Source organism: Macaca fascicularis, chromosome 1, assembly GCF_037993035.2.
Source record: "Macaca fascicularis isolate 582-1 chromosome 1, T2T-MFA8v1.1".
Taxonomy (NCBI): domain Eukaryota; kingdom Metazoa; phylum Chordata; class Mammalia; order Primates; family Cercopithecidae; genus Macaca; species Macaca fascicularis.
The window spans coordinates 25,514,411-25,532,893 of record NC_088375.1 but is presented as its reverse complement, the minus strand read 5'-3'; the positions used below and the strand labels follow the sequence as shown (position 1 = coordinate 25,532,893).

General features: G+C 43.4%; 1 protein-coding gene across 7 annotated transcripts in view; it reads left to right on the top strand.

The window, feature by feature from the left end:
- The window catches only part of ADCY10 (adenylate cyclase 10), a 90,151-nt gene that overhangs the window by 37,524 nt on the left and 34,144 nt on the right, over positions 1-18,483 (top strand). For 6 of the 7 annotated variants that reach the window (XR_012418922.1, XM_065531682.2, XM_065531669.2 and 3 more), the window contains 5 exons: positions 3,865-4,139; positions 6,137-6,273; positions 12,084-12,209; positions 13,812-14,090; positions 14,223-14,513. Coding sequence is in view for 5 of the 7 variants with exons in the window: in XM_065531682.2 (XP_065387754.1) it covers positions 3,865-4,139; positions 6,137-6,273; positions 12,084-12,209; positions 13,812-14,090; positions 14,223-14,513 (1,108 nt within the window). In the remaining 2 variants the exon portion in view is untranslated. Of the gene's footprint in view, positions 1-3,864; positions 4,140-4,307; positions 4,426-6,136; positions 6,274-12,083; positions 12,210-13,811; positions 14,091-14,222; positions 15,369-18,483 lie in introns of those variants that run through there. The other variant, XR_012418934.1, reaches the window with a different exon arrangement.

Here is an 18,483-nt window from a genome sequence, read left to right as displayed (position 1 = left end):
TATGAAGGCTTTATCCTAAAGTACTTCATTCTCCTCCATCCTTCCAAACCTCAAGCTAAAGGTCTGCTTAGAATTTAGATGCCTTGAAAAGAGTCCCTTAACATTCACTCCTAGGAGTCTGGCCTCTCTCAGCCCTCCTTTTTTCATGCTTTGTTGAGATATAATGTGCCAAAGTGGTTACATATGCAGACTCTGTAGTCAGACCACTGAGATTTGAACCCCCAGGCCTATCACTTGCTACCTGAGCAACCTCAAGCAGTGACTTACCCTCTCTACGTTTCTGCTTTATCATCTATCAAATGGAGGAAAATAATAGTACCTAGCTCACTGAGATGTAAGTTTAAATGACTAGATTATATGTAGAAACCCTTAGAACAGTGCCTCTTTCATAAGAAACACTCAACAAGAGTTAGCTCTCTCTCTCCCAGTAATATCATGACTGTCTGCTATATATGGATCACCAAATTTATATTTCAGTCCCCACCTCTCTTATAAACACTAAAACCATATTCCTAAGAACCTTCTAGATATTCCACTTGGATGTAGTGACTCACGCTGAGTTGAGTGTCTAATGCCAAATTCATTTTTTTACTATAGTGCCCTTTCTTCCTCATCCTGACCCTGATGCTTGATTTCATTAGTAGCAAATTATGCCATTCTGTATCATTTAAAGTTATCCTTACCTTCTTTGTCACCCACATTCCCACATTTACTCACGGCCAAGTCCTACTATTTTTACCTTAGAGAGTCTCTGGAATCTCCTTGTCCTCCCTTCCTATTGCCATAGTTCCAGGCTCTTATCATCTCTTCCTGGACTATTTCCATAGATTTCCAAAAAACTCTGTGCTTCACACCTCTCTGCTTCAATTCATCCTTCATATAATTCTCAGAGTATATGCAAATCACACCAACCCATACTTTATTCCCTCGAAATAAGTCCCAGTGGTAACAAGATAAAAGCCAAAAGATTTCTTTTTAACCTAGAGAAATGGTGCTCATCTTTCAATGTCACCTCTTTGGTGAGAACTTCCCCAGATCACTAGACATGACTAACTCTTCTTCCACCAGGCTTCTGTAAGGCTTTGAACACATTTCTAGTTATACTATACATTCTATACTATTACGGTATATTGCCATTCATTGCTTATATATCTGTTTCTCTCTCCCTCAGGAGATCGTGAGCCCTTTTTTTTGTGACATAGTCTTGCTCTGTCACCCAGGCTGGAGTGCAATGGTGCGGTCTCAGCTCACTGCAGCCTCCACTTCTGAGGTTCGAGCGATTCTCCTGCCTCAGCCTCCCAACTAGCTAGGACTACAGGCACGCACCACCACACCCAGCTAATTTTTGTATTTTTAGTAGAAATGGGGTTTCAGTACATTGGCCAGGCTGTTCTCAAACTCCTGACCTCGTGATCCCCACCTCAGCCTCCCAAAATGCTGGGATTACATGTGTGAGCCACCGCACCCAGCCTGTGAGCTTCTTAAGAACAGAGAGTCTCTTAACATTTCTGTGTCACTATTGATGAGTAATGTGCCTCATAATTGTACATAATAAATGATCGATATAAGTTTATGGCATTATATCACATTTATAATACAGCTTTCTTCTTCTCCACTTCGGGTCATAGGCAAGACAATATCAGTAGTTTCTAAATGTCAGGCTTTAGACTGTTTGCATCACAAGTATTTACAAGAAGCTCCTTTAAAAATATGGATTTGTGAGTTCTAACTCTAAAGATTGAAAAAGTAGGATGTGGATTGGGCCTCGGAATCTATTTAGTTGTTTTTTTTTTTTTTAGACGGAGTCTCGCTCTGCCACCCAGGCTGGAGTGCAGTGGCCGGATCTCAGCTCACTGCAAGCTCCACCTCCCGGGTTCACGCCATTCTCCTGCCTCAGCCTCCCAAGTAGCTGGGACTACAGGCGCCCGCCACCTCGCCCGGCTAGTTTTTTGTATTTTTTAGTAGAGACGGGGTTTCACCGTGTCAGCCAGGATGGTCTCGATCTCCTGACCTCGTGATCCGCCCGTCTCGGCCTCCCAAAGTGCTGGGATTACAGGCTTGAGCCACCGCGCCCGGCTCTATTTAGTTGTTTACTTTTGTTGTAAAACTTTTCAGTTGGTACTGAAGCAGAATCTTGTTTGGAAACTGCTACCAAAGCTGTGTTTGATTGTGTACTGACAAGTCTTTGGACCATTAACTATCTGTGTGACCCTGGGCAAGTTACTTAAACTCTCTGTGCCCAAATTTTCTCAGTAAATAGATTCAATAGTGCCACTGTATGTGGATGTTGTGAGGATTAAATGAGTTAATTATGTAAAGAGTATCCTGCAGTACTTGGAACATAGTAAGTACAATGTAAGTGTTGACATTTTTTTCACATTAGAGAGAACCCAATCCTCATTTTAAATTGGAAGAAACCAGGCCAATGTTTTATTATTGAATTCATGCTCTTTTGTTCCTGCTTTGTTCTCTTCAATTTATGAATAATTCATTAACAAGGCTATCCTAAGATTAAAACTTACATTTCTATCTCCCCATCTTTTTAAAGATACCAGTCAAAATCAAAACAATGTAGTGCTTACCTCCTCATTAAACTGTTCTCAGGGCTAGGCAAAGGGCTAAGTATCTGGTGACAGAATGGGGCTGCAGGAGTAGACTTATGTATATGTGAACAAGGCAGGTTGTAACACTTTGTAATGACTGTCAAGCACAAAGAGAAAGAATGGGTTAACTCAGTCTCTTCTCAGAGGGACACAAAAAGCAGCCATTAGCAGTCTGGAGCAGTGAGATTGGGGAGTGGGTTTTCTCCATTGTGACACCTTACACAGTGGTGAGGCAGAGCCTGTTACATAAGTGGTTGACACTAAAACGTAGGCTCCATATTTTGTTTGAGACTGTATTCCCAGTACCTAGAACAGCATCTGACCCTCATAGACGCACAATAAATGCTTAATGAGTGAATAAATAATTCAGATTACTTAGGGAAGGGTAGTCTATGTGAGAAAAGGGACACATGATCTGTTTTTTAAGTGTAACACATACCACATTTCAAACTAGAATAGCATCAGCTGCCAGCAGGGCGAGGACTAGTTTTGTTTAACACCTAGCCCAGGGGGTGCTCAGTAAGCATGTGCTGAATATACGTTGGTTGAATAAATGTCAAGTAGATTTCCCCAGGAGAATTTTATTGTTCAATAGATTAAAATGACTCATAATTAACAAACCAGTTATTTTTATGTAATGGGCACTTCAGTTGGCTTTTGTGGGTACCCCTAAAACTCCATCTATCCTCCAAATTTGCACTATCTTTTTTTTTTTTTTTTTTTTTTGAGACAGAGTCTCGCTCTGCCACCCAGGCTGGAGTGCAGTGGCGAGATCTCAGCTCACTGCAAGCTCCACCTCCTGGGTTCACGCCATTCTCCTGCCTCAGCCTCCCTAGTAGCTGGGACTACAGGCACCCGCCACCTCGCCTGGCTAGTTTTTGTATTTTTTAGTAGAGACAGGGTTTCACCGTGTTAGCCAGGATGGTCTCGATCTCCTGACCTCATGATCCGCCCGTCTCGGCCTCCCAAAGTGCTGGGATTACAGGCTTGAGCCACCGCGCCCGGCCTGCACTATCTTTACACAAAGATTTGACGAAGAGTCCATTCCAGCCAGCTCTGTCCAAATAGCCACAAATTCTAAGTTAATGGAACAAAAAATAATACAAAGTTACTGGAAAGAAAAACTTGAACTTAGTTCTTTCGCTGCATCATAAGCAAACCCGGAAACTCAATGGATACATATGCATACCCATACATATGTAAAAAAACCTGACATCCTATAGTGTTTCTCTTTCTCTTTCTCTTTCTGTATCTTTTCCAGACAGTGAAAGAGGAATGGATTATTTTTATCATTCATGAGGCCCAGTTTGTGGATTCGACCTCCTGGAGATTTATGGAGAAGCTTATCCGGACTCTTCCTATCTTCATCATTATGTCCCTGTGTCCCTTCGTTGACATTCCCTGTGCAGCTGCCAGTGCCATAATGAAGAACAGGAACACCACCTACATCACCGTTGGTGCAGTACAGCCTAACGACATCACCAACAAGATCTGTCTTGACCTCAATGTGAGCTGCATCCCCAAAGAACTGGACTTGTAAGTAACCTCTTTCTATTCTGAACTCTTGACATCTGCATTCATTCCCTCGGTCCTGACTTCATCAGATTTCTTAGTATGTGTTTTGATGTGCCTATTTCAGTATCTTTCCTGGCCCCACCTTTAAAAAATTTTTTCTTTTCTTTTTTTTGTTTCCTTTTGCGACAGGGTCTCACTCTGTCACCCAGGCTGGAGTGTAGTGGTGCCATCATGGGTCACTGCAGCCTTGACCTCCTGGGCTCAAGCCATCCTCCTGCCTCAGCTTTCTGAGTAGCCAGAACTACAGGTGTGTACCCCTGGTAAATTTTTTATTTCTGTAGAGATGGGGTCTCACAGTGTTGCCCAGGCTGATCTTGAACTCCTGGGCTCAAGCAATCCTCCCATCTCAGCTTCCCAAAATGCTGGGATTACAGGCATGAGCCACTGTGCTTGGTCTGGTCCACCTTTTGAAGGGGCCATTCATGATGCTTGGTAGGATGGATGTTGCTCACCTTTTCCATGTTGTCTCCCTGTTACACCTTCTCCAACTTTGCTTAGTGAAAGGCTCTGTTTCCCTTTCATCATGGGGGCTATGGGTATACTTACATTAACTTGCAGTGAAGAAGAGCATTGTTATGGGCAAGTGACAGGAAAGGCAAACTGGTAAGCGTTAAAGACTATGACCTGCAACTAAGCAAGGTCTTACCTGGCTGGCAATGGTGTGGTCTGGTATTGGTGTTCTCTGTCTATGGCAGATGCGGAAAGCTGACTCACTGGTGAGTGCTCTCTGAGCTTTTCAGTGGTTCCTCTCCTGGGTTTCCTTTGGATTTTTTTCTTTGTTTGTTTTTTGTTTTTGTTTGTTTTTTAGACCTAGTTTCACTCTTGTTGCCCAGGCTGGAGTGCAATGATGCAATCTCGGCTCACCGCAACCTCCACCTCCCAAGTTCAAGCAATTCTCCTGCCTTAGCCTCCTGAGTAGCTGGGATTGCAGGCGTGCCCCACTACGCCCAGCTAATTTTGTATTTTTAGTAGAGATGAGGTTTATCCACGTTGATCAGGCTGGTCTTGAACTCCCGCCCTCAGGTGATCCGCCCTCCTCAGCCTCCCAAAGTGCTGGGATTACAGGCATGAGCCACCAAGCCCAGTTCTCCTGGGGTCCTGACAGCAGTCACCTTAACAACATAGAGAATGTTTCTTCTTTAGCTGGCTGTTTACAGCCCATCTTAGTATCTGCAGTGAGGTTGCCGTGCTTCTGGAAGAAAGATGTCTTGAACAAAGGCTCGTTTAAGATCACTCCAGGCACCAATTTGGCCCTCACTCTCTCTGTCTCTCTCTCTCTCTCCCCCTCTTTCTCTCTGTTTAAATTGTATAGAACATGTATATCTTTCCAAAGCCAAAAAGATACATCCTTAGTCTTGCTTCCCTCCCTTATCCTATAGGTAACCATTTTGATTAGTTTTTGGTTTATCCTTCCAATGTCTGTTTTAAAAACTATAAATAAAGCGTGTGCACACTTATTGTATACACACAAAAGTGAAATAAAAAAACAAAGCAATGCCTCAAAATTGAAAACAAACAGAAACAAATGAAGAATGACAAGAAATTATTTTCGGCCGGGCGTGGTGGCTCAAGCCTGTAATCCCAGCACTTTGGGAGGCCGAGGCGGGCGGATCACGAGGTCAGGAGATCGAGACCATCCTGGCTAACACGGTGAAACCCCGTCTCTACTAAAAATACAAAAAAAAAAACTAGCCGGGCGAGGTGGCGGGCGCCTGTAGTCCCAGCTACTGGGGAGGCTGAGGCAGGAGAATGGCGCAAACCCGGGAGGTGGAGCTTGCAGTGAGCTGAGATCCGGTCACTGCACTCCAGCCCGGGCTACAGAGCAAGACTCCGCCTCAAAAAAAAAAAAAAAAAAAAAAAAAAAGAAATTATTTTCAAGTGATTGAGAAGACTTAAATGTTTTTCCTTCCTAAAAGATGTATCTTCAATGTAAACAGATTGCCTTGTTTTCACTACAGGTACCTGGTGGAGGGAAGCTGTGGGATTCCATTTTACTGTGAAGAATTGCTTAAAAACTTGGAACATCACAAGGTACTCGTTTTCCAACAAACGGAGTCTGAGGAAAAGACAAATAGGACCTGGAATAACCTGTTCAGTAAGTCCTGCAGTGATGGTTCTTTCTTACTCTGTTCTGCCTAACTTAAGTTTTCATTCAGAGAAAGTAGCAAAAATGGGCTATTCCACAGGCTGCTTCCTGTAGAGTCAGAGGGTTCTGGGGAGCCAGGAATTATTGGATCTGATATTCCAGATTGTAAGAGAACTTAACATTGCCTGGGACTCACTGGACTTGGCTAAAGATTGTATAACCATGGCTGGGCGCGGCAGCTCACGCCTAAATCTCAGCACTTTTGGAGCCTGAGGCGGGCAGATCACTTGAGGTCAGGAGTTCAAGACCAGCCTGGCCAACATGGTGAAACCCCATCTGTACTAAAAATACAAAAATTAGCCAGGTGTGGTGGTGGGCGCCTGTAATCTCAGCTACTCAGGAGGCTGAGGCAGGAGAATCTCTTGAGCCTGGGAGGTGGAGGTTGCAGTGAGCTGAGATTGCACCACTGCACTCCAGCCTGGGCCACAGAGTGAGACTCTGTCCCAAAAAAAAAAAAAAAAAAAACAGTAACTATAGTAGAAATGAAAGGACACTGACAAATCTTAAGGCCCAGAACTGAAGGGCCACTTTGATGTTATTTTCAAAAAGCTTTTCCTTTTTTGCCAGAGGTAAAATTTCTAGTATGAAGTGAGTTATCAACAAAGATCCCGTGCTACACAGATATACACGGGGATGAAATGTGAAGTGATGGCATGAAGGAGGCCAGTTGGAATTTTTAGGAAAGTAATTTTATTGCAGGGAGAAGGGTGGGGGCCAGAGAATACAAGTTGGAAAGTAGAGAATTAAGGCTAGATAGAACAGGCTTTAAGTGGGACTTTTTTTCTTTGCACTCCCTTGGTGTTTCTGAGTTGCTAGACTCTTCAGCTCTAAGTCTCGGACATGTGAGGCAAAAAGAAAGCCCTGCCGTGGGACCCACTGCCACGTTTTTCCTTGGATCCTAAGGTCCCTAGCTGGTCTGACTTCTCTCCACCTTCAATGTCATCTTCTGTTTGTTTTACACATAATGTCTAGGGGTTTTAATTATATTCAGCAGGAGGAATAGGGAAAAGCATACCAACTCTCTCTTCCTGGAATCGGAAGCCTCTTCATTTTTTTGTGACTCAAATTAAGTGATAAGATGATTTAACAGCGATAAGCACAACGTGTATTAATATTACTAAACCTAGAGGGTCAAAACTTATTCCTCTGCGACTGAATTTAAAGACAAGAATATAGATGTGAGATCAGTGTCATGTCGAGGTGAATATGGTGCAATAAAGGACTTATGGTGCTGCTGTCTCTATGTAGCAGGATAGAAAATCACCACCTAAAGGTGACAATGAGGGACATTTCACAAAAAAGATTCCTCTTGCTTCCTAAAAACCCCTGCCTCCTGGGTGAATGAATGATGCTCAGATGTCCCTATCCATGTTTCAGTCTGTGCTGCATCTGTTGCCTCTCACTTCTTGTTCAATAGTATGACTACAGGACCATGTGGCCCCTGAGGGCACATCTGTAGGAGAAATGAGACAGATGGTTGTCTGAGAGAACAGGGCAAAGTTCCAACTTTTTTTTTTTAAGGAGCAAGAAACATAAGCTTGCTTTTTAAGGAAAGATCAATTTTTTTTTTTTTCCTGGATGATTGTGATGCAAAAATAGAGAAGATTTTCTCTGGCCAAATTAGTTTTAAAGATGATAATGGATCATTATATCAATAATGACTGCTATGATCATTATTTTAGACTAAATAATTCCATTATAATAATATTAAGATGTCAATGGATTAAAGGAAAGTGATATGTAAATATAAATACTGCGGAGTAAATATTATTTCTGAATTTTATACATTTGTTTACTTTGTTTATTTGTTCAATAAATATTTATGTAGTATCTGTTATGAGCTTTTTTTTTTTTTGAGACAGAGTCTCACTCTGTTGTCCAGGCTGGAGTGCAGTGGAGCGATCTCAGCTCACTGCAATCTCCGTCTCCTGGACTCAAGCTATTCTCCTGTCTCAGCCTCCCAAGTAGCTGGGATTACAGGCATGCGCCACTACTGCCCAGCTAATTTTCGTATTTTCAGTAGAGACAGAGTTTTGCCACGTTGGCCAGGCTGGTCTTGAACTCCTGACCTCAAATGATCCACCTGCCTCGGCCTCCCAAAGTGCTGGGATTACAGGTGTGAGCCACTGTGCCTGGCCCTGTTATGAGCTTTTTAAAACAATCAGGTGTCTTCTCTATTTAAAACCCTTTAGTGTCTTTTGTGTGTTAATTTTTAAAAATTGAAATTAAGGAGAGATTCTGGTTACACAATGTTGTGAATGCACTACAGGCCGCTGAATTGTATACTTTAAAATAATTAATTGCATGTTAGCTGAATTTCAGTTCAATTAAAAAAATAAATATGATACATAATCCTGGACTGGATCCTATACTAGAAGAAAAGAGAATGTTAAAGGATATTTTTTGGTCAATTCACAAAATTGGGATACGGACAGTAGACTAAAGTATTGTATCAATGTTAAATTTCTTTTTTTTTTTTTTGAGACACTGTCGCCCAGACCGGAGTGCAATGGCACGAACTTGGCTCACTGCAGCCTCCGCCTCCTGGGTTCAAACAATTCTCTGTCTCAGCCTCCCGAGTATCTGGGATTACAGGCAACTGCCACCACACCTGGCTAATTTTTTTTTTTGCATTTTTGGTAGAGACCGGGTTTCACCACCTTGGCCAGGCTGGTCTTGAACTCCTGAACTTGTGATCCACCCGCCTCGGCCTCCCAAAGTGCTGGGATTACAGGCGTGAGCCACTGAGCCTGACCAATGTTAAGTTTCTTGAAGGTGATAACTATACTCTAGTTATATAAGAGAGTGTTGGCCAGGTGCAGTGGCCCACACCTGTAATCCCAGTTCTTTGGGAGCCTGAGGTGGCCAGATCACTTGAGCCCAGGAGTTTGAGACCTTCCTGGACAACATGACAAAAACCCATCTCTACTAAAAATACAAAAATTAGCAGGGTGTGGTGTTGCACGCCTGTAGTCCCAGCTACCTGGGAGGCTGAGGTGGGAGGATTGCTTGAGCCAGGGAGGTTGAGGCTGCAGCAAGCTATGATCACGCCTCTCCACTCCAGTCTGGGCAATAGGAGTGAGACCCTGTCTCAAAAAAACAGAACAAACAAAGAGTGTCAATATTTTTAGAAAATACAGAGTTAAGTATTTGGGAGTATAGGGTGTGATGTGTGTGACTTATATTCAAATGCTTCAGAAAAATACGTACACCTAGAAGGAACCTAGGATATAGTAAATGGGGCAAAGGCTGACAACAGGCGAACCTGAGTAAAGAGTACATTCTGTGTATTACCCTTTTATTTATTTCACACAATTGAATTACATTATGAGATTATCCTATTAATGTATTTATCTATTGTTTAATGTTTGTCTCCCATTAGAATGTGAGCTTCATGAGCCAGGGAGTCTTGTGCTCTCCTGAATCCCCAATCCTAGGAAAATTCCTAGCACCTAGAGGCAATCAGTTAATACTGGCTGAGTGATGGAAAAAATGGTTGTCTCAGTGTGAGGTCCTGAAAGGGGAAATAAGCATAAAAGAGCAGGGACCACATCATACCCTTGAGCCCCACTCTCCTACTCCCAATACATACACATACCCACACACACACACACACACAGCCCCCTTTTTGGTATGCTATCCTCTCTTGGCTTCCCTGACCCCACACTCCTCCTGTTCCCCTCTCTGACTAGTCATCAGATGCTTCTTGGCTCTCTCCCTGGGTCTACTCCTCTTGGGACATTCTTCAAGTTCTATCCTTAACCCTCTCCTTTTGCTAGCTTGCCAGAATTAGAAACAACTCTTTCCCCAGTTGTTTTCATTTACTCATCTATTTCTCAGCCTTCGTGTGTGTGTCGAACCCTAACCTCACCCTTAGTTCCACACCCATATTTCCAATTGCCCACTGAACTATTCCACAGATTCCTTTAAACTTAATAAATCTAAAACTTCATGCATTATCCTCCCTCCTCAACCACCCCTCCTTCTGTACTCCATGTCTCTGTCACTTCTATCACTGTCTTGCTTAGGCCCCATTTCCTCCATGTCTTTAGTATTTGCTTTCTCCTTGCTGAACCACTTACCTGGTTCTATGCATCCTCACTTCTTGACATTCCATTATTATAACTCCTTACATAGTCTTCCCTGTCCTGGTCTCGCGCCTTTTCCATATGCTGCTTCCAGTGCTACCTTCCTAAATATGACTGGTTGGATTACTAGTATCCCCTCTTCAGAAATCTGTGATCTTTCCCTCTTGTCTATAAGGTCCAGTCTTCATATTATGGTGTTTAATGCCCTCCATGCTGTGCTCCCAAACTAGCTCTCTGAACACGTCTCCACGTCCCCCACATAGCACTTTAGCATTCCAGCCCCTGCACTTTAGCCACGCTGGGCCACTCCATTCCCCTAACTCACTAAGTACTCTGAGGTTCCCATGCCTTTGCATTGGCCTCTCCTCCACTTTCTGCTTACAATATCTCTTCATCCTTCAAGGATCAATCAAAGTACTTCCTCCTCTATCAAGTCTTTCTGAATCCACCAAGTCTGATTTAATTGTTATTTTCTGTTCCCACAACATGCTACTCTTTGCTCTTTAGCTCTTAAGTCACTCATCCTGGTGTTATAATTGGTTACTTATATATCTGTCTCCATAGATTTCTAAGCCCCTTGAGGGCCGGAAGCATGTGTTATTCACATTTATAGCCTTCACTGGATATGATGCACAGAAAGTCCTTAATACATATGTCCTGCATTGATGTGAATTCTGGTGCTTACTGTTTGTGTCCAGTCACACGGCACTCATGTACTGCCTGGCAGTCCAGCTCTTTGCATACATGACTTAGAGCTCTAGGAAATAAGGAACTTGGTTTTATTCACCTTCCTATTTCCACCTCACCTAGCATAGTCTTGCAGCTATCAAGGACTGCATGAATGGCTCAAGGGACAGAAAAATAATGCATTTTGGAGTACTAGGAAACCAAATTACTAGGCACATTTACTATTCAAACTTCACCAATTAAAATATCTCTTTCTGATGTAGCCATGTCCTAATTAGAGTACAGTGCCTCACAGAATGTGTTTGTATCTGAGTGTGGGTATGTAAATGTATACATACAAATACATGTTTCTGTATACTGTAATACATTCTGATAATCTGACTGTGAATCAAATGTTTGTAAAGCCTTATATCCTATGGAAGACATCAATAGTGCCAGTTCCTTTGGTTGGGCAGGGTTGACAGAGGGAGACAAAACATTTTTGAGTACATCTAGATTTTCATTAATCAGTTTTACTTAGAACAAGGTTTCCAGCGGCCTCGTGCAGTGTGGCTCATACCTGTAATCCCAGTACTTTGGGAGGCCGAGGCAGGCGGATCACTTGAGGTCAGGAGTTTGAGACCAGCCTGGCCAACATGGTGAAACCCCATGTCTACAAAAATTAGCCAGGCATGGTGGTGGGCGGCTGTAATCCCAGCTACTTGGGAGGCTGAGGCAGGAGAATCTCTTGAACCTAGGAGGCAGAGGTTGCAGTGAGCCAAGATCGCGCCACTGCACTCCAGCCTGGGCGACAGTGAGAGACTCTGTCTCAAAAAAACAAAAAACAAAACAAAACAAAAAAAAGGTTTCCAGAATATTTGGTGAGCCAATATACATCTCCACACACTCTTCCTCACATGAGATTCATCTCAAAGTTCATTGGAAAATCAGACCTTATAAGACAGACTAATGACTCAACTTTTCTTCCCTTTTATACCCCTGTAGAGTATTTCATTAAGCCAATAGAGAGGTTAAACATGGTTACTCTCCAAAGTGATGAGGAAAGTGAAGTCTGTCACCTCGCAAGTGGTGTCAGACTGAAAAACCTGTCACCTCCAACATCATTAAAAGGTAAGAAAATCTGACCAGGCGCGGTGGCTCACGCCTGTAATCCCAGGACTTTGGGAGGCTGAGGCGGGCAGATCACAAGGTCAGGAGTTCGAGACCAGCCTGGCCAACATGGTGAAACCCCATCTCTACTAAAAATACAAACAAATTAGCCAGGCACACGCCTATAATCCCAGCTACTTGGGAAGCTGAGGCAGGAGAACTGCTTGACCCCGGGAGGCGGAGGTTGCAGTGAGCCACTGCACTCTAGCCTGGGTGACAGAGTGAGACTCCATCTCAAAAGAAAAAGAAAAGAAAAGACAGAAAAGAAAATCTGACCTGGTATTTATTTTCTAGTCCCTAAACTTCACTTTGGTTTTCTCTAGGATGTCTGTTTTTAAAACGAAAAAGAAAAACAGCAACACAGGTTGTTTGTGTGTTTGCTCTGTACTGCCTGAAGCAGGGAGAAGGCTCCAGGGTAGGCCTGGCTTTTTTCCTAATTAAGAGCCATCTTTCCACCTGTGTATATTCCGGGATCTGCATAAAAGAATGAAATATTGTACATTTTCAATTAAACAGAAACCAAATAATGAGAGAGGAAATCTAATACTGAGATACTTCCTGCCATCCACTTTTATGAGAAATAAATGACAAACAAGAGTTTATATGAAAGACATATTATTGGCCAGGTGCGGTGGCTCACTCCTGTAATCCCAGCACTTTGAGAGGCTGAGGCGGGCGGATCACTTGAGGTCGGGAGTTCGAGAGACCAGCCTGACCAACATGGAGAAACCCCGTCTCTACTAAAAATACAAAAAAAAAATTAGCCTGGCATGGTGGCACATGCATGTAATCCCAGCTACTTGGGAGGCTGAGGCAGGAGAATTGCTTGAACCAGGGAGGCAGAGGTTGCAGTGAGCCGAGATCGCGCCATTGCACTCCAGCTTGGGCAACAAGAGCGAGATGGAAAAAAAAAAAAAAAAAAGACTTGCTTAGTTTCTACGGTGTTTTTTGGGCAAGTTGAGAAGTTCTAATTTTGTCCCTAACAGAAGGACATCCTGGTCAAAATGTCCAGAAAGCCATGTGAGCTACGATATTCAAGCTTAGATGAAACGTTGGGATAGGAGCTGTGAACTTTCTGACAATTGGTCATGACACAGAGATGATAATGTATGTCATGAAAAGACATAAATTTCCAGGGCAGATTGAGAGAAAAATTTCCAGCAGAAAGGGGAGCCAGAGAAGAAGATACAGAAGGACCAGCTGAGGAAGTCAACAAAGCACAGGAATGGCAGGGCCTGCTCCTTCTGACAATAGTGATTACAATGTCCTCTCCTCTCCTCACACACGCTTGTCACACTTTAGCACAAAATCAGAACACCATGAAATCGATCTTAATTTTGTCAGGTCATTGTGCCATGTGTCTTTCCAGGCCATAAGGCTGCATCTTTAGTACTCTCAGCACAAGTGCTATCCACAAATTAGGTACTAAACAAATACTTCTTTTGACTTAGCTTGACTGAGTTTCTTTCAACAAGAACTGTAGAGCAGGATGGTTATATCAAATACAGCATATTTGATAAAGACAAATAACTAGTTTTCTACTGTGTGATCTTCTACCTGCAGAAATCTCTCTGATCCAGCTGGATAGCATGAGCCTTTCCCACCAAATGCTGGTGAGATGTGCTGCCATCATTGGCCTGACCTTCACCACCGAGTTGTTGTTTGAGATTCTCCCCTGTTGGAATATGAAGATGATGATCAAGGCCCTGGCAACCCTAGTGGAATCTAACATTTTTCATTGTTTCCGGAATGGCAAGGAGCTTCAAAATGCCCTGAAACAGAACGATACCTCATTTGAGGTGCACTATCGCTCCTTGTCTCTGAAGCCCAGTGAAGGGATGGGTGAGTAGCACCTGGAGTGACTCAGCTTCCTCTTAAGGACCCATCTAGATCAAATAATTGACCTGTGTTAGGTAGAAGGGGCTGATCTGTTGCCCACTGCCTGGCTGAAAAAACCCTTTTTGCTCTCTCCAGATCACGGTGAAGAGGAAGAGCTTCGTGAACTGGAGAATGAGGTGATCGAGTGCCACAGGATTCGATTCTGTAGCCCTATGATGCAGAAAACAGCCTACGAGCTGTGGCTCAAGGACCAGAGAAAAGCCATGCACTTGAAATGTGCCCGCTTTTTGGAAGAAGATGCCCACAGGTGTGACCACTGCCGAAGCAAGGACTTCATTCCCTATCATCACTTCACAGTGAATATTCGGCTCAACACTTTAGACATGGATGCCATTAAAAAGATGGCTACGTCTCATGGATTTGGAAGTAACCTACCTCATTTTTAAATTATCCTAACTGTTCTTGGGAAATCTAGAGACTAAGATCTAGAAGGAGTGGGTGTGGACCTTGAGGGCTTCAAGTCCCATAAGCGGCTTGGGCACAAAGAATGATGAGACTTCAGCAGCCTAGGCCAATGGTGAAGAGAAGAGTAAGGGAATGTACCTGTATTGAGTCTAGTGAACCAATCTCACTATAACTGTCAGGGATGATTTGGGGATAGGGGCTCTGGCAAAATGGGGTATGACCAGAACTTAAACTAAAATATCCCACTTAATTCACACCAAAGGATGGGATCCAAAGGGGGGTACAAGCTGACATGATGACACGGTGTTTCTTGGCAGATAAGAATATTATTGCTTTGTTGGTCTAGTTTGAAACAGGTTCCAGTGGGACAAGAATATGATTGAGAGAGAATTAGCCAGGGCTAAGCAGGTCAGGGCTCCAGAAAAGAGAGCTTGGTTTCAGGGCAGGAATTCAAGACCATCTGAGAAGCAAATTTAAAAAGTTACAAACCAATAACACCAATCAGCTATGTGATCTGAGAAAACATAGCAGAAGATTTGAGGGATGTAAGGACCCAAAGACTCAGTCACTGCGGGCATGATGGGTGTCAGACATAAAGCTATAATACCAATTCTAGCCCCCATTCATGGTGGCCAGGGAGCTCCTAACGGGCTGTCTACCCTAGTCAGAGGACCTTGGTGATTATGGCTAAATCTGGTTGGGAAATCAGAGGCTACAAGTAGAGGACTCCTATATTATAAGGATATTAAAAATCAGGAAGAAATGTATCTAAAGTGCCTAGCACATAGCAGGTGCAAAATAAAATTTTTTTTCTCATTCGTTCTCTATTTCATGTGCATTCTCAGTGGATCCTCGTATTAACCTTTTAAGGGTGATGAGGGTTATTTTCATTGTGTAGATTTTTTAAATTGTGGTTCTGGAAGCTTAAGTAACTTACCCAACACCACAGAATGAGTGACAGGCTTTATTCAATCTGCCATCAGTCTAATTCCTAAGTTCATCCTCTGCTCATTATACCTGAGCTCCCCCAAATGTGGGGTTGGACTTTTAGGTAATACTTGCCAGAAGATAGGAAGTTCATAGACACAGCATGAAGTAGAAATCAAGAGAGTGAGAAACTTGCAGCTTTGCACAGTGGGACAAGCATGTTGTTGAAACTGCACTCACACTAGTCCATCTCCCTTTTTGGAAGGCAGGAATCAGGCTGTAAGTTCAGAGCTTTAAGATCTGGACTATGAAGATTTCTAGTCCTCTGAAAACTTGAGTACAAAGAGGATAACAGGGCCGGGCACGGTGGCTCAAGCCTGTAATCCCAGCACTTTGGGAGGCCAAGACGGGCGGATCACGAATTCAGGAGATCGAGACCATCCTGGCTAACATGGTGAAACCCCGTCTCTACTAAAAAAATACAAAAAACTAGCTGGGCGAGGTGGCGGGCGCCTGTAGTCCCAGCTACACGGGAGGCTGAGGCAGGAGAATGGTGTAAACCTGGGAGGCGGAGCTTGCAGTGAGCTGAGATCCGGCCACTGCACTCCAGCCTGGGCGACAGAGCAAGACTCCGTCTCAAAAAAACAAAAAAAAAAAAAACAAAAAAAACGAAGAGGATAAGACTTCAGCAGTAGTCTCACCCTCACCGGGGCAAGGAAGATGTCAGGGGAATGTACACCTACCTGAGTTTAGTTCTATTACTAGTATGTATTAAATTCTCTCTCATCTGTTATATTTTTACAAAATTGGTAATATCATTATTATTATCATCACAAAAATGGTATGTGTGTAACATGATGTTGAAATTGAAATTTGTGCCAGAGCACCAAGATACAATGAATGCTACAATTCAAACTGAGGCAGTGGATATACAGAATTTACCAAGGAAATAGCTGAGAATCAATTATAATCTTGGATCCTTTGCCCAGATGTAAGACACAGAAATGAGGAAGAGTGTGTAGAGGGCCAGGATTTGTGAAGAGCTCTCTTTGGTGAGAACTGATGAGGTGCTGTGTGCCCTCCTCAAGTGGGTTGTTTACTTCATCACCTCAAGCCTAGTGAGGTGTCTTCCTTAGAATCAGAGGACATAGAACCCTGGGGCCTGCCTCCTGCCTAAGAAGGCTGAAATGGCCTGTGGCTGCATTGGGATCAAGCTGCCATCCCAGACTGTGGGAAAGGATGTGTGAGGGTTTCTCATGGATCAGATAAAACCCACCTGGGAGAAAGAGCAGGACTGGAACCATTTTAAGTTCTTCCCAGAGTGCCCTTGGGAGGGTGAGAAGACCCTTGGGTGTGGACTGCTAGAATGAGACAGGGGTAAGGGGGGCAGACTGTGGAGCACTGAGAAGATGTGCTGCCTGAATTAAGGAAGCTTTAGTGAAGGATCCCACACAGGGCCCTACTCAAAGAACCAATGAAAGTATCAGTAGGAGATGAAATGATGGAAAGAGATGAGGGAAAGGGAAAAGAAGAATATTCGACTGTATGGGGTCAGTGAGTCATACACATACACACACACATACACGCACATACATATACATAGATGTATTTTTTGGTAGATTGATGTTTTATTTGGGGGGATAAAATAAGCTAAAATACGCTGACAGCTAGAAGACAGGTCAGTTTGAGCAGCTGGCCTGTAGCAGGCTGACTGTTGTCATCAAAGCAAACAATTTCAGTTATTTGCAGATTTTCCAATCAACTGGCAGTTCAGTTCTGGAGCATATGTGACCAAATGTCTCTGAATAATGTCTGCTGGTAGCCCTTCCATCAGCACCTCCACCTGAGTGAGGCCAAAGCTCTACTATTTCTCCTATCAGAATTTTTCACCCGTTCAGAAGGCTATCGACTAGACAAACTGTAGAGACTTTGTAAATTCCCTAAATGTTGTATCCTAAAACAGTAATCCCATGGCCCACTGTCGCACACACCTTCAGTAGTTCCAGTCAGGGGCAAACATTTTTTGTTTGTTTGTTTGTTTTGAGACGGAGTCTCCCTCTGTCGCCCAGGCTGGGGTGCAGTGGCCAGATCTCAGCTCACTACAAGCTCCGCCTCCTGGGTTTATGCCATTCTCCTGCCTCAGCCTCCCGAGTAGCTGGGACTACAGGCGCCTGCCACCTCGCCCGGCTAGTTTTTTGTATTTTTTTAGTAGAGACGGGATTTCACCATGTTAGCCAGGATGGTCTCGATCTCCTGACCTCGTGATCCGCCCGTCTCGGCCTCCCAAAGTGCTGGGATTACAGGCTTGAGCCACCGCGCCCGGCAGGGGCAAACATTTTTAATTTAGCTACTCTTTCTAGTCGTTACCTCCATATACTAAATGGTATATTAATATTGCTTTTATTGATTTTTAAAAAAATCAAATTCTGACATCTGTTTTCTGGCTATGGCAGATGAGGATTTAACTCTGTTACACCACTCCTCGGCCCCTCTCCCCTATATTGTCATATAACTGGCATTAGATAAGTCAGTGAAGTGTTTACATTATTAAGACTATGTAAATGTTGTCCATTACAAACCAAGTAATATACTGTGAATAGATTTCTTAACAAATGTTTATTTTTCCTAGAGTTACAAGGAAACTTTTTTTTTGCAATGTCTTCCTTAAAACATCCTGCTTCCATCTATCCTAGACAGATAGATACTCTGTCTATCCATTATCCCTGAATCTCCCAAAGTGTGGAGTATAACCTTTAGGCAATACCAGTCAAGGACGTAATTGGGACCAAGTGTGGTGGCTCACGCTTGTAATCCCAGCACTTTGGGAAGCTGGGGTGGAAGGATCACTTGAAGCCAGGAGTTCACGACCAGCCTGGACAACAAACTGAGACTCTGTTTCTACAAAAAATTAAAAATAAGAAAATTAGCCAGGCATGGTTGCGCACATCTATAGTCCCAGTTTCTCAGGAAGTTGAGGTGGGAGGATCTCTTGAGCCCAGGAGTT